The following is a 13,352-nucleotide window of genomic DNA, read 5'->3' on the forward strand; positions in this document are numbered from 1 at the left end:
AGTGTATATCAATACAGAAAATGCACAGTTTGTTAACCCTCTCGCTTAACAAGCTCTTACTAAAGTATAAATTAGTGTTTAATTAGAGCTACCCCTTAATAGGCTCTTTTCCTACCTTTTAGCTCACCTAAAATTATGTGAAATGTATACTCCGACTTCATTGATCGGAAAGTTTAGTTATTTAGTTGATAAATGTTGCATATTAAGTCAAGAAGTATTGATACAAAAAAAGCCATTGCTGATCAAGAATATACATATGTATATACTTCATGGGGTCTGTCACGCCTCCTTCTCGCTGTTACATACATTTGCACAGCTTAATACCCTTTGAAATCACTCGAAGTTCTGTGGCACATAGGAAAGTTCAGCCCTCCATTGCTTCATTATATATTATATTTATAATATATACATCCAATATACCCATACATACATGGATACATTAAACGTTTATGTAATGAATATATAATATGAGTAATTTAAAAGTTATAAATAGCTTTCAATAGTTTTTATTTTAATTTAAAGGATTTGATGTAAAAACTTAAACTTGTGATAAGCCAAAAGAAAATTTCTATTTTAGAGACGACCTGAATATCGGCCGGTGTTGTTTTTTCTTACGAAATGAGCCCCACAAGAGGCGAATGCCATTATGCCAACTCTAAACACATGTTGTCAAAGCACGTATGTATGTATACAAAAATTCATTCAATACATTTAAAAATACATGTACTGAGCTGCTGTTGTCGAGTTTAATATAAATATCAAGTAGGATTCAATTCATAAGTATGTATGTACAATTTAAATGTTTTTTTACTTTAAAAAGATGTAATATTTTGAAAACAAAAATGTTAAACTATTGAGTATTATGTATAGATTTTGTTTCCCTTTTAGGAAAATATTATACCACATTTCAATTATTTCGAATTCTGTATTGCTTAGTCTTTTCTTAAATGAGCGCCTGAGTCCATTGACAAGCATCCAGAACCACCGCCAAAACCATAACCCTTTGGTCCATATTTTCTTCCATGGCAGTTTTTACAGAATAGTGTTGCTTCATGTTCAGTACAATTTGTAGAATCTAAAGCCTTGTTGCACATACCTTTAAATGCAAAAAAAAGAAGCATTAATAATATAATCGGTTGAAATCTTTTTTAAAATACTTACTGCACTTAAAGCAAGTTTTGTGAAATTTATAACCACCTGCAACACGTTCTTCTGCAGCATATACGGATTTGCCGCATGCTGGGCATTTGGGAGTCTCAGCTGGAACGAATGGCATTCTGCAATATCTGAAAACAAATTTAAAATTAGCAGAACATGATTTTTTTATTTGATATCAATCTTGAATTCTTGTTAAGCCAACTATACATTCTAAGCATTGACATCTACATACAAAAGACGTTTTTTTTAGGCTTATATATGAACGTACCAACGTTGTAGACGTTAAAAGAAGTTAGTGTGTGTTATAGATGCTGTCGACTAAACTGGAAACATTCTGTACACAGGTAGTCTATATTTGTGGATGCACACGGCACAACAAGAAAATATAGATATGTACATATGTTTTCGCATTTTGCGTAAGAAATACAGCAATTAAGCTGATGAAAATACATACTTATAAGTTTATGTATTTTGAATAAACGAAAAGCAAGCATTATTAAACACAAGCTCAAATAGTTATTTGCACAAAGCGATTCTGTCTTTAAAGATACATATGTATATATACATATAGATATGTATGTACAAAAAAATATGTATATATGTACGTTTTTTCTTAAAAGACAAACAGTGGTTTAATATTTATTAGAACATTTTTAAAAATATACCCGCATACACCCATGTAGATATAAATATAATTTTCTATTACTCAATGCTATAATAGTATTTATTTTTCTTTATCACTATGTGCGTACGTTTAAATTTAGATATACATACATACATTTGTATGTATGTACATATATGCTTATAAGTACTTATGTATGTACATAGGAAAGGAATTATTTATTTAGATTATTTTGTCAACTTTACATGATACATTAAAATATATACAATATCCATTTCTAGTCTATTAATTAGTAATACACTCACAAACTTTACGGATATTATATGTTTACTTTATGTGTTTGTTGGTATTTGGATAAATACAAAAACATATATACATGCATACACAAAAATGCAGACGCCAGGGAAGATTTCTATATATATCCAAACATTTTTGAGTGCTTGTTTAAAAATAAATCCTAGGCATGAACAGATTAATAATATAAGTTCAAATAAAACATGCATATATGTATGTATTTACGACTACATGCTTACTAATGTATGTATGTATTTATGTACATACAAATAAATATTAAACACGGAAAATATGCACCTGATTTTAAAATTATGTAAAAATAGTGAACGTGTTTTTGAGCACATAGTATGGCGTTATTATTATTCCCATATTCCCTTGTGCATTCAGCGGCATCACCAGCTTATGTAAAACATGATGAAACTTATAGCTAAATGAGTTAACTCGCTTTGCATTAGCAATCTCTCCGAAATCAAAGTCATTTTGCACCCGAGATTGAATTTGTGAAAATAATACTGTGCTTTTATAATGAATTAAATTGCACTTTGAAACAGATCCGAATAGAATTTGTATTTATATTTAATTAAATAGAACTCTTCGACTTTACTTCAAATTGCACGAGTTTAATTGAATCAAACAATCTTGCATTATTTGTTGAGCATAAAAGACTTCTAAGAATTACATTTATTTATAGTATATAGTAGAAGTACTACTTGACATAAACAAAATTTGTATACACTTTGCCATTTTTTATAAAAAATAGAAAAGGATAAGATGAAGTTGTGGAAATGTATATAAAGTATATACAGTTATTAAAATAATAATATGGAAAAGCCATCATCAATTAACTTTAAACTTAAATTGCGAATTAACTACAATAACTATTGGAATGAAACCAACTATACTTTAAAGCAGTAGTGCCCAAATACTGTTGACGGCAGGTCAGTCAGCAATTACATATGAACAAAAACACAAACACATATACATAAATGAGAATATTTTATTTTTTAACTGAAAAAAATATTGGCAATTCAATTTTGAATTGCTAAATAAAAACAAGTGGATGCAGCAACTTTTATATACACTTTGACAAATACACGTATGCACTCATAAACACATGCACACAAAACAGCTAACGCGTCACAGATCGTTTTCGCTGAAGCGTTAGCAGCGACGCCGCCGCATGCGTCGACAACAACGTTCCTATGGCGCGTCAGCAAGCGCACCCCGCTGTCTATATTAAAAATTAAAATGTGAATAATTCTTAAGTTATTTATCCGATTGTTCTGAAATTTTTGGCATTTTTGGCGTTTTTTGTGATTTATTTCAGAATTTTAAAAATTTTTATTTGCATAAAATCGTTTTTATATATACTTTATGGGTTCTGCCATGCCTCCTTCTCTCTGTTACATACTTTGTGCACAGCTCTATGACACCCCTTTCCTTGTTATACAAAAAGGTCAAACTGTGTAAAAATATAATGTAAAAATGTAAATGGCAACCGATTTATACATAGTTTTTTATTAAATTATCTTACCGCATTTCCTTTTTAGATTTTATAATAATTATATGCGTAACGTTACCATTGGCGCAACCAACTTTTATACACACTGTGAGTCAGCACTACGAACGCATTCGCAAATACACACAAAACAGCTAACTATGTTAGTTCTAAGTTGTTTATCCGATCGTTCTGAAACTTGGCATCATTGCTGGACAAACGCATGACTAAATCTGTTAATTTAGAGCTAAAGTTACCTTAAAGCAGGGGCGTCCAAGCCCTATGCTCAGTGTGCTCATTTGTTTTTGTAATTGCTCTTCAGTATAGGAAGAGCAAATGCGTATATATATACGCGCTCCTTCCATAAGCCAATGCAAATTACACAAACAATTTTTCGAATTTTATTTTTGTCTCGCCTGTGCAAGCAAAGCGACAATACTTTCATGTTGTGTCGAAATTTTTTTTGCGAACTTTGTTGTTGTTTTGACGAAATGCGTGCATTTAAAAAAAATGAAAACAGCTTGCACTGGACATACGAAATTATCATTGCCTGCGCAAACTTTAGACAAGTAAGTGATGCCTCATTTCTTTTCAGTGTATGAAATAAAATTGAGTTAACGGCATCTTTACTTGTGTTAGTGTTTTTGAATTAGTGTATTGTGATTTGCTCTTCCCTATGCAAGCGTTTGGACGCCCCTGCCATGTCTTGAGAATAGAATTCGGCTTCGACCATGATAATGCTTGAGCACTGAAAAGATTTGATTAAGCACTGAAAAGATTTCACGTTCTTTAAAAATGAAAAGCATGTAAGTTTATAGTTTTGGGGTCAATAGAGTTCACGGCAGTCTGTTTATTAATATAAGTCGTTTTTAATTTGTTTATTGTTTTATATAAGACAGATTGCTAATAAAAATTCAATTCAGAACAAAAGTTTTAAGTTCATTGATGTACAGGATGGCGTTTCTGTTTTTTCATATCTGTATATGTAGGTGCTCCTACATATACTGTCCACAGATCGCTTTTATTTGATTCCTATTATATTTGATTCTTAGCTTAGAACTCAAGCCTTTACGCAATTTTACCTACCTTAGAATTATCAATCAATTATTATCACTATCCTGATAACAACTTTTTTTTTAATATAATAAATTGAAATCATGCCAGCTGCTGTAAGGACGCATTTTTCCTAACTCTGTTATAACTTTTTTTTTTTTTTTAAACTGCTCTTTTTATTGAATCTTCTCTTAAATTGAGACTAACAATAAGTATACAAATTTTCTTATAACTTAAACATTATCTAACAGTTAATCTCTAAAACTGTTTATAGGATTGCACGTCCTAGATATCTATCGGCTGGTTGGGTAAGGTCGTTACGGACGCAGACGGGAGCGGCTGCACAGCCTGTTAGCCCTCGCGCGAGGGGATTAGGATGCGAAGAAAGCTGGCTGTAGATTTTTCCCTGTGTTCAGCTATTACATCTCTGTCTGACTGGTTGAATATTTAGATCTTTCTGTATGTTTTTGTTTCGAACGTACCACGGTGCCCCGGTGATAGTTCTGAAGGATTTTGACTGGACTTCTGGACAATATCAATGTTGCAATTGCTAGCGTTCCCCCATAGTTGGGAGCATAGTCCAGATGGGTTTTAGTATCAAATTGTAAAGCAGGACCTTATATTCATAAGGCTGAGAGAGGACCGAAGCGTTTGGATAAGCAGTGGAGGCCGGTGGCGATTGGGGCTTTAGTTTTAGTTGCGTTTCTCTTGCTTCGATCATGTGCCTAACGCCATGTTGAGTCTTCTGTCGAGGAGTACTCCAAGATACGTCACTTCGTTTGCTTGGGGGAGTGCGGAATTGTTTAGTGTGAGCTGTGGACAATTTTGCCTGTTTAGGGTAAACGGTAACATGTTGCTATTTTTGTTTTCGTTTACTTTATTCGCCCAGTCAGAGAGCCATTTCTCCAACTTCGACCATATGAAGAGGCAAGGGTGCGGGGGGGGGGGGGGGGCTGCTTGCATAGGGCACCTCGTATTATGTGTGTATTATTAGGAAGCGTTGTTCTGATCTTATGCGTTAGTCTTTCTAGCCAGACTCTGTCGAATGCTGGGGATACATCTAAGAATATTGCGGTGCAATATTCTCGTTTTCGGAAATGGCGCTTCTTATTTCAGATGTTATGCGATTAACCTCTTCGATAGTGCCGTGTTTTTTTCACGAAACCCAAATTGATGTTGGTTTCTTATTATGGATTCTAGATATGGATTTATCCGAGTCAGCAAGCATTTTTTAAAGAGTTTTGACAGGCATGATGTAGTAGGCTTATGGGTCTGTATGACGATGGATTTGTGTGATCTTTGCCTGGGCTTTGGTATCATTATTAATATTGACTTTTTCCATCTCTCTGGGAAGCAAGCTTGGTGATGGCATTGAAGAGTTGCGCGTGGGTGCAAACTGCACAATATGGGAGCTCAATAATCCATTTCGGCGTTATTTGTCGAAGCTTGTTGATTTTTTCGGGTTCAACTTGTTTTTGATGATGTGTGCGATTGTTTGGGCGAAATTCCATTGGGTCTTGTTGAAGCTGAGAGTCACTTGTTAATGTTGGTTATTGTGATATGGGAATTTGTGGCAGGATTTGGCTGAAACACATTTTTAAGGTGTCCTGCAAATGTTTGCTCTGTCTTCATCACTGGGGGCCCAGCCGCCTAGGTTGGTTTCTTATAGGCATCACAGTTTCTGTTGGCGGGCATAGAGTTGGATGAGCTTTCCACAGTGAATTTTTCGTAGAAGAGGATGATAGTTGCTGGATGTATCGATGTTGACTATTTGCTTCTTGTTGTTTTAACGCTTTGGTAAGCTTGCGGGTGGCGTCTTTAAGCCTTTGACGTGCATATGGCGACCTGTGAGACTGCCATTCTCGCCTAAGGCGTCGCTTTTCTAGAACGAGTTGCTCGATTTGCTGATTTGTCTTCTTTTTAGTGTAAGGCCCTTGTGCGTTTTGAGGAGTTGCAATGCGGTCTGCGGTGACACAAAATTGGACTCTAGTGTTTTGATAAGGCTGTCGATATCATCTTTAACGTTGAGAACAGGATTTAGCGTAATGTGTGAGCTTATATATTTTTTATAGCAGATCCATTTGGTTTTGTGTGTAGTCAATCTAAGCGGTTGATCATCAGTTACTGGATGACTGAGTAAATTAATTAGGACGGGTGAGTGGTCAAATGAGAGATCTGAGAGACTTTCGGCACTGATCAAGTTTCGAAGTATATTTTTTGTAATTGCGAAGTCTATTAAGTCAGGGGTCTGTTGGCCAGTCTGGGTCTGTTGGCCAGTATGTTTGTCTACCGGGGGAAACGTGATCGAGTTTGTTGCTGGCTTTTATAATTGCATTATAGAGCTGCTTTCCTTTTGGAGTCACAAGGCGAGATCCCCAGTGTGTGTGCTTTGCATTGTAGTCTCCTGCTGCTATGAAATGGTCTCCTAGTGAGCCCGAAGAACTGCATGAACTCTCCTTCACTTATGGTGAAGCGAGGAGGGCAATATACTGCGGCTAGAGTAAGTTGTTTACCACTATCCAGTTTTATTCTTATTGTTGTGGCTTGTAAATAATTTTCTTCGAGCTCCTTGTAACGGTGATGCTTGATACGGTTCTGATCAGGATACCAGTCCCACCATGTGCCTTGCCATCGGGCATGGTTTGAGTGTAAGGCGCTTGTGCCTTTTGATGTGTGATGTGATTCAGATGATTCAGATGTGTTTCTGACAATAGCATGACTTCAATAAGTTTGTCGAGCAGGAATTGAGATAACTCAAGTTTATGCTGTGAAACGCTATTAGCATTCCACGTGGATATACGTAGAGGAGCCATTGATTTATTTGGACTGGTGTGATACTAACATTTGTATCAAGAGATTCTGATTACGCATTAAACTTTGGCATAGCTGTCCGCATGAAGGACACTCAAACTCCATAATGCCTTTTGTGTGCAGGCTAGAGAACAGTGTCTCAAGGTTATTTTGTTGGTGCTCCATAGACTGGTAATGGTTTGCCATTTTTATATCAGAGGGAGGTGCTTTTGGGTGCAAAGTGGGCTCCAATCCTGATTTTAAAGCGCCTGCAAATATCACATTTTTCCTTGTTGAGGATCCGGGGTCAAGCGACGATCTGTTTGCCGACGAGAAGAAGACGAATGGGTGTGATTTAGAGGGTGTAAGCCGTATATTTGCGGAGCGCGGGGTGGTTACTCGCTGGTGGATTCGACTTTTTAACTCCTTATATATAGGCCAACCTCTGTAGGTAGCTGTGTGATTATCCCCGCAGTTGCTGCACCCTTTGGTACTAAAATCGTCTTTGCTTTCTAGGCAGTGTGCAGAGTCGTGAAGCTGTCCACAAATTACGCACACCAGACGGAGTGTGCAGCCATATTCTTAACAATTCATACATTGTACAGGGGTGTTGCGTTTATGTGGTTCCTCTACAGTGATTCTACGATGCAGTAGAAACTGAAGTGTTTTTAAGAGTATTGTAGTCTGGCTCTACCTTGAAGAGCGGTTGGGCCTTCTTATCCTTGTTTAAGATGTTGAAGACTGTTTTGGCGTTAAAGCCTTTATCATGTAGAGCCTGAGTTATTTCTGCAGGTGTTACATTCTATGCCCTTTAAGACCACTTGTAAGCCTTACTGCTTTTTAATTGATACGTGTAAATAATTCATTTTAGTGTCGCTTAGATGCTTGGATAATATTCTAAAGTTTTCTTCTGACTTCGTTTGAACTTTTGCTTCATGAATATTACCCCGTACAAGGTAAATTATGTGGAAGTTGTCTTGTCCAATGAGCTCTACAATTCTGCTCACAAGGGCATTGGAACTTTTCTCCCGTATATATATCGGAGGTGGCTTTGGCTTCTTTTTAAAACGCCTTCTTCGGGCTGCAGATCATCTGAGTTGTCTGCTAGAATTTGGAATCTATTGGTGGTGTTAAGTTTTTTCGCTTGAAGCTGCTTTCATATTGCTTGCGGGTTATTTTCGCTCTTGGCATTAGGGGCTTAGCTTCCGTTTATTTGAATGTAGCGATCCATTCCAGTCTGCACGAGCGGGGCATCGCTTGCGTTGTTGGTCAAGGAGTTTGTTTTGGTTGCTTTTGTTTTGATTGTTGATTCATAGGGGGCTTTTCTTGCGCCGATGACACATATAGGGGGCGAGTGTTGCCAAACGATAGGCTTGAGCGGGCGGCCGATACCGTTGCGGTCGTTGTTTTTTTCTAGTGCGTTTTCATCGCACTTAGCGTCTTTTTGTGCTCCAGTCAGCCGTAGGTGAGAGCATGGTCGCACGGACCCATTGCATGCCAGCTTTTGCTTGTTCGATGTTGCTCAATGCACTCGGTTGCTCTATGAGACGGTTTATGAAGCTGGAGAGCAAAACGAGCTCGATCACTTTAAGTTGCAGTGCGGTCGAATTTTAGGTCAGGGGTAATTGACCGTTCGAAAATACTTCATCAGCAGTATTTTGAGTTGGCTCGGCCACGAAGAGAATGTTACGCGTTGTTTTCCTGAAGCGAAAAGCCGGCGTTCGTCTGCTCGCGCTGTTCTTTGCTTACGAATGTCGTTATGATTCATCTTTTTTAGTTTTTTTGATATTTTATTTATTATTAATTAATTAATAATCAATAACTAAATTAAATATTTAGTGTGTTTTCATCGCACTTAGCGTCTTTTCGCGTTTTACACTAGTTATACACTCTCACTGCACTCTAAACATGTGGGGTTTATATTTATTTCCGGAGTTCTATAAAAACACGTCTGCATGCGACGACGATTGCGAATTAATTATTATAATTGATGGATTTTTTAGCTTTTTCAAACTAGCATAAAAATAGTAATAATCAAGCAATTGCATAAATAAACTAACAATTGTTTTCGCATTTTTTCTTTTGTGTAATTGTGGTAAGTTTGTGCGTCTCATTTCTAAACTCTTATTCGCTTGCTCTCTGTGTGCTTGTGTTTTTATATTTTCAGATCTGTGTTTCTTCTGTTGAGCTACTGACGCTCTTATCTCTTTTATTAAAATTATCAGTTTATCATTTTTACCATTACTATTTTTTTTAATGAATTTATAGTAGTGCCTTGGAGCAAAGGGCAACTTGCGCGATGCACCCGAACACTACGGTGTCTAGCTGAGGTTTAGCGGCAGCGTATACTGATGGCCTTCGGGTATATTGGGGTGCCTGGCGGTAGGCCTAAAACGCTACAAAAAAGACGAAGCAGGCTGGAAAACGCCAGCACTCAACGGAGTCTGAGAAGATGGGTGTGTCGTCAAGCAAGCGCCAAAAACTCCCAGTGCACTAAAATCGCTCTAGGAGGCCAACTGCCAGCGAGATAGCTAAACGGCACCTAGTCGTGGCGCTCATAGACAGAGGCGACCCGGAGGGAAAGATGTCGACAGAGCAGTGGCAAAAGACCGAGGCGAGTCATCTGGACGCTCTGCTGGCTACCATGGAGAAAGGGTGTGCTGCGTCTACATCTTTTGATGGGTGGCGGGGTGGTTCCGTGGCTTGAAGATCCTAAGCTGTAAAGATGACCACACCCTAAAATGGGTCACTGAAACAGTGAAAAAATGCCGGCCCTTTGGGAGGGTGCTAAGCTGGAGGTGGTGGACAGAACGCTGATTCCCTCCGTACCAAAAATGAAGGTACTCTTCTCCAGGGTCATGCCGACGGAGCAGGCGATGAAGCTCCTGAAATGGCAAAATCCGGACGTGCCCACCGACGACTGGAAAGTCTTGCATGCCGCCAAACCAACGAGCGAGGGGCAATGCGAGATTATTCAGATCGCGTGGGGCGTAGGCAGAGTATACCTGCGCCTCAAGAAACGCCACCCGGACGATGGAAACACGAATACGCTCGAGACAGCAAGAGGTGGAAGCGAGATCTCGGTTTGACGATCGAGGCCATCGATAAGATAGATATGCAGGACACGATATCCTCTGTCGAGTCTGACGGAGACGACGAAGAAGAAGGTGATGCCGACAGCACTATCATAGAAGTCGCATCGGAGCTGAAGTTACCCGATAATGAAGGTAATTCCGCTCAACCTTCATAAAAGCAAACTGGCGTCGGCGGAGCTCCTTTTAAGCCTAAAGGAAGGGCCAGTAGCCTTGGGGGCTGTCTATATATTACGTAATCGCCTAGGTGGGGGGAGGGGGTCAAGGAAATTATTATGTTTCATTACACGAGGAGGGAGGATGTCTTGGACAATGATTACGTAATCATTTTATACAAATATTTTTGTTAAAAGTATTTGTTTAAAAATTTTGTTTCGCGCCGATTACTCCGCCAATATGTACCGAATGGAACTCCGTCTTATGACTAGATGGGATAATTCCAGCCATGCTTAGGACGGTCAAAGAACACGCCACACCATGGCTAAAAGCTATATTCGACGCATGTCTGAGATTCTGCTATGTGCCTGTCGGCTGGAGGACAGCCCGTGTAATATTTTTGCCTAAAGCAGGCAAATGTAGTCATGGTCAACCAAAGGACTTCAGGCCAATTAGTTTAACCTACTTAAAACACTCGAAAAATTCCTAGAGATTCATATAAAGAGCTCTAGGAAATTCAATATTAGTCCCAACCAGCATGCATACACAAAAGGCAAATCAGTGGAGACGGCGTTTCAATCGGTAATGGTACAAAGTACTAGTACAAAGTTCCCAGATGGACTCCGCGGAAAATAAATGACACCTAAGTAACACCACGAAAACAGGTTAAATACCTGGGAGTGATATTAGACTCAAAACTAACAAGGAAAGCCAATGTTGAAGACAGGGTGAAGAAAGCCACCGTTGCACTCTATTCATCACAAAGAATGTTGGGTAGCACTTGGGGCCTTTCACCCAGACTGACATACTGGATCTACATCTCAGTAGTAAGACCTATACTGCTACATGGAATACTAGTTTGGTGGGAAACCACTTAGAAAGTAACATTCCTAAAACAAATGGAGAAGATACAACGGCAGGCACTAGTATGCATAACGGGGGCACTAAGAACTACTCCAACAAAAGCACTAGAAATCATCACGGGTGTCCTCCCCCTAGACATTCAAGCACGCCCAACGTCAAAAAAGGCTGCGCAACGCCTAAGTGCGACGGGCAATATAAAAATCCAGCTCTTTTGACATCGCTCAATCGGTAATGGATTGGGATATGCAACAGACTACATAACTCGCCGAAACAATTTTAAATGTGTCCCCACTATGCTGGGACCGGACGACTGGTGCACAGGTTTAGACCAAAGTGCAACCAATGTATCCACAGAGGGTTTTAAGATGGAATTGGGAGTCGGAGCGGCAGTCTACTGTGCGCTGCCAGAGCTAGAACTCTCACATAAATTACCAGATTACTGCAGCATATTTCAAACGGTGATCTTCGTTATAAGGAAAGCAGCGGAAGCAGTCCAACAGCAGCCAATGACAACGCAGGAAGTTATAAACTTCTTTGTAGATAGTCAAGCGGCCATCAAATCATTGCAGGCATCACACATCTGCTCCCGAAATGTTCTGGAGTGCAAGGATGCGATAGATAAACTCAGCACCTTGAAAAAGGTGTGTATCTATTGGGTACCAAGCAACCAGGGCATAGAGGGAAACGAGACAGTCAATGCCCTAGCAACAGAAGGAAGAAAACGCAACAGGGTTGAGGAATATATTCCAATCACGCTCAGATCTTTATACAGCGATATGGAGACAAAAGCAGTAACCGAAGCAGAAGGAAAGTGGAACAACACGACAAATTGCAAATCAGCAAGAACAATGTGCCACTCAAGAAACGTAAAACTATCAAAATTCTTGATACAACTTTATAGGAAGGAATGCAGACTTTTGGTAGGACTATTAACAGGACATTGCCTATCGGCATCCCACGCGAAAAAACTAGGCCTGATTAAAGATGATGATGGCTGCAGAAAATGTAAAGAACAGGGTGTTACAGAAACTCTAGAACACCTACTGTGCCAGTGCCCGGCGCTGGCAAGAACGCGCAAAAAGTACCTCAATGCGTACAAGCTACCAATACTAAAGGCAACGGCAAGGCTGAGATTCGCCAAAAACAGCAACATCTTACAAGAACTAAACGAAATCTAAAGGCTTTTCCAAAGCGGAGAAATTCCGGCAACACTAAGGACCAATGTTGGTCTAAGTGAGGTCACCTTAGGTGACCTACCGGCCTAACCTAACCTAATTAATAAACGAAATATTAATAAATTTTCTTCTAATTTCTAATAATTTAATGTATGTATGTTATATTTAATTTATCTTTGGTCTATTTTAACAACTTAACTTCTCAGTTTCCGATAAAAATTTTGTTCCTCTATCTGTGACCTAGATCTGATTAGGTTTTTAAGGTTTTATCAATCCTTGCAACTTAAAAAAAATTTAAATACCTATTTTAATTAATGTTAAATAAATTTTGTAATTTTTTTTTTTACTGTAATAATAATATAATGTAATAATAAGTAATGCGTTATTAAGTAATTAATAAATAAACGCGCATGCATGAATGAAGTGCTTTATTCCTAATAAATAATGTAAGATATAATATCAAAAAATATAAAAATATGAAATCTTGTGCTTTAATTTACACAAATACCTAAACACCGTCACCAACCATACTGGTGACCATCGATAGTATAGAAACCAAACAAAGGTTCAAAGAATACAGGCTAAACAGCAAGGCGATAACCAAACTATGGTGATTTGACAGAGACCATGTTTTTATGGGAATCACCTGG

General features: G+C 38.4%; 1 protein-coding gene across 1 annotated transcript; it reads right to left on the minus strand.

The window, feature by feature from the left end:
- Positions 1 to 787: 787 nt before the first annotated feature.
- On the minus strand, positions 788 to 1,511 carry LOC117135014 (muscle LIM protein 1). The gene is made up of 3 exons (XM_033294801.1): positions 1,427 to 1,511; positions 1,162 to 1,286; positions 788 to 1,096 (listed from the first exon to the last, which is right to left on the minus strand). The coding sequence occupies exons 2-3, from the start codon at positions 1,274 to 1,276 to the stop codon at positions 933 to 935; spliced, it is 279 nt and encodes a 92-aa protein (XP_033150692.1). The 5' UTR covers positions 1,277 to 1,286; positions 1,427 to 1,511; the 3' UTR covers positions 788 to 932.
- Between the last annotated feature and the right edge of the window lie 11,841 nt (positions 1,512 to 13,352).

Source organism: Drosophila busckii, unplaced genomic scaffold (genome assembly GCF_011750605.1).
Source record: "Drosophila busckii strain San Diego stock center, stock number 13000-0081.31 unplaced genomic scaffold, ASM1175060v1 hic_scaffold_34, whole genome shotgun sequence".
In the NCBI taxonomy this organism is placed as follows: domain Eukaryota; kingdom Metazoa; phylum Arthropoda; class Insecta; order Diptera; family Drosophilidae; genus Drosophila; species Drosophila busckii.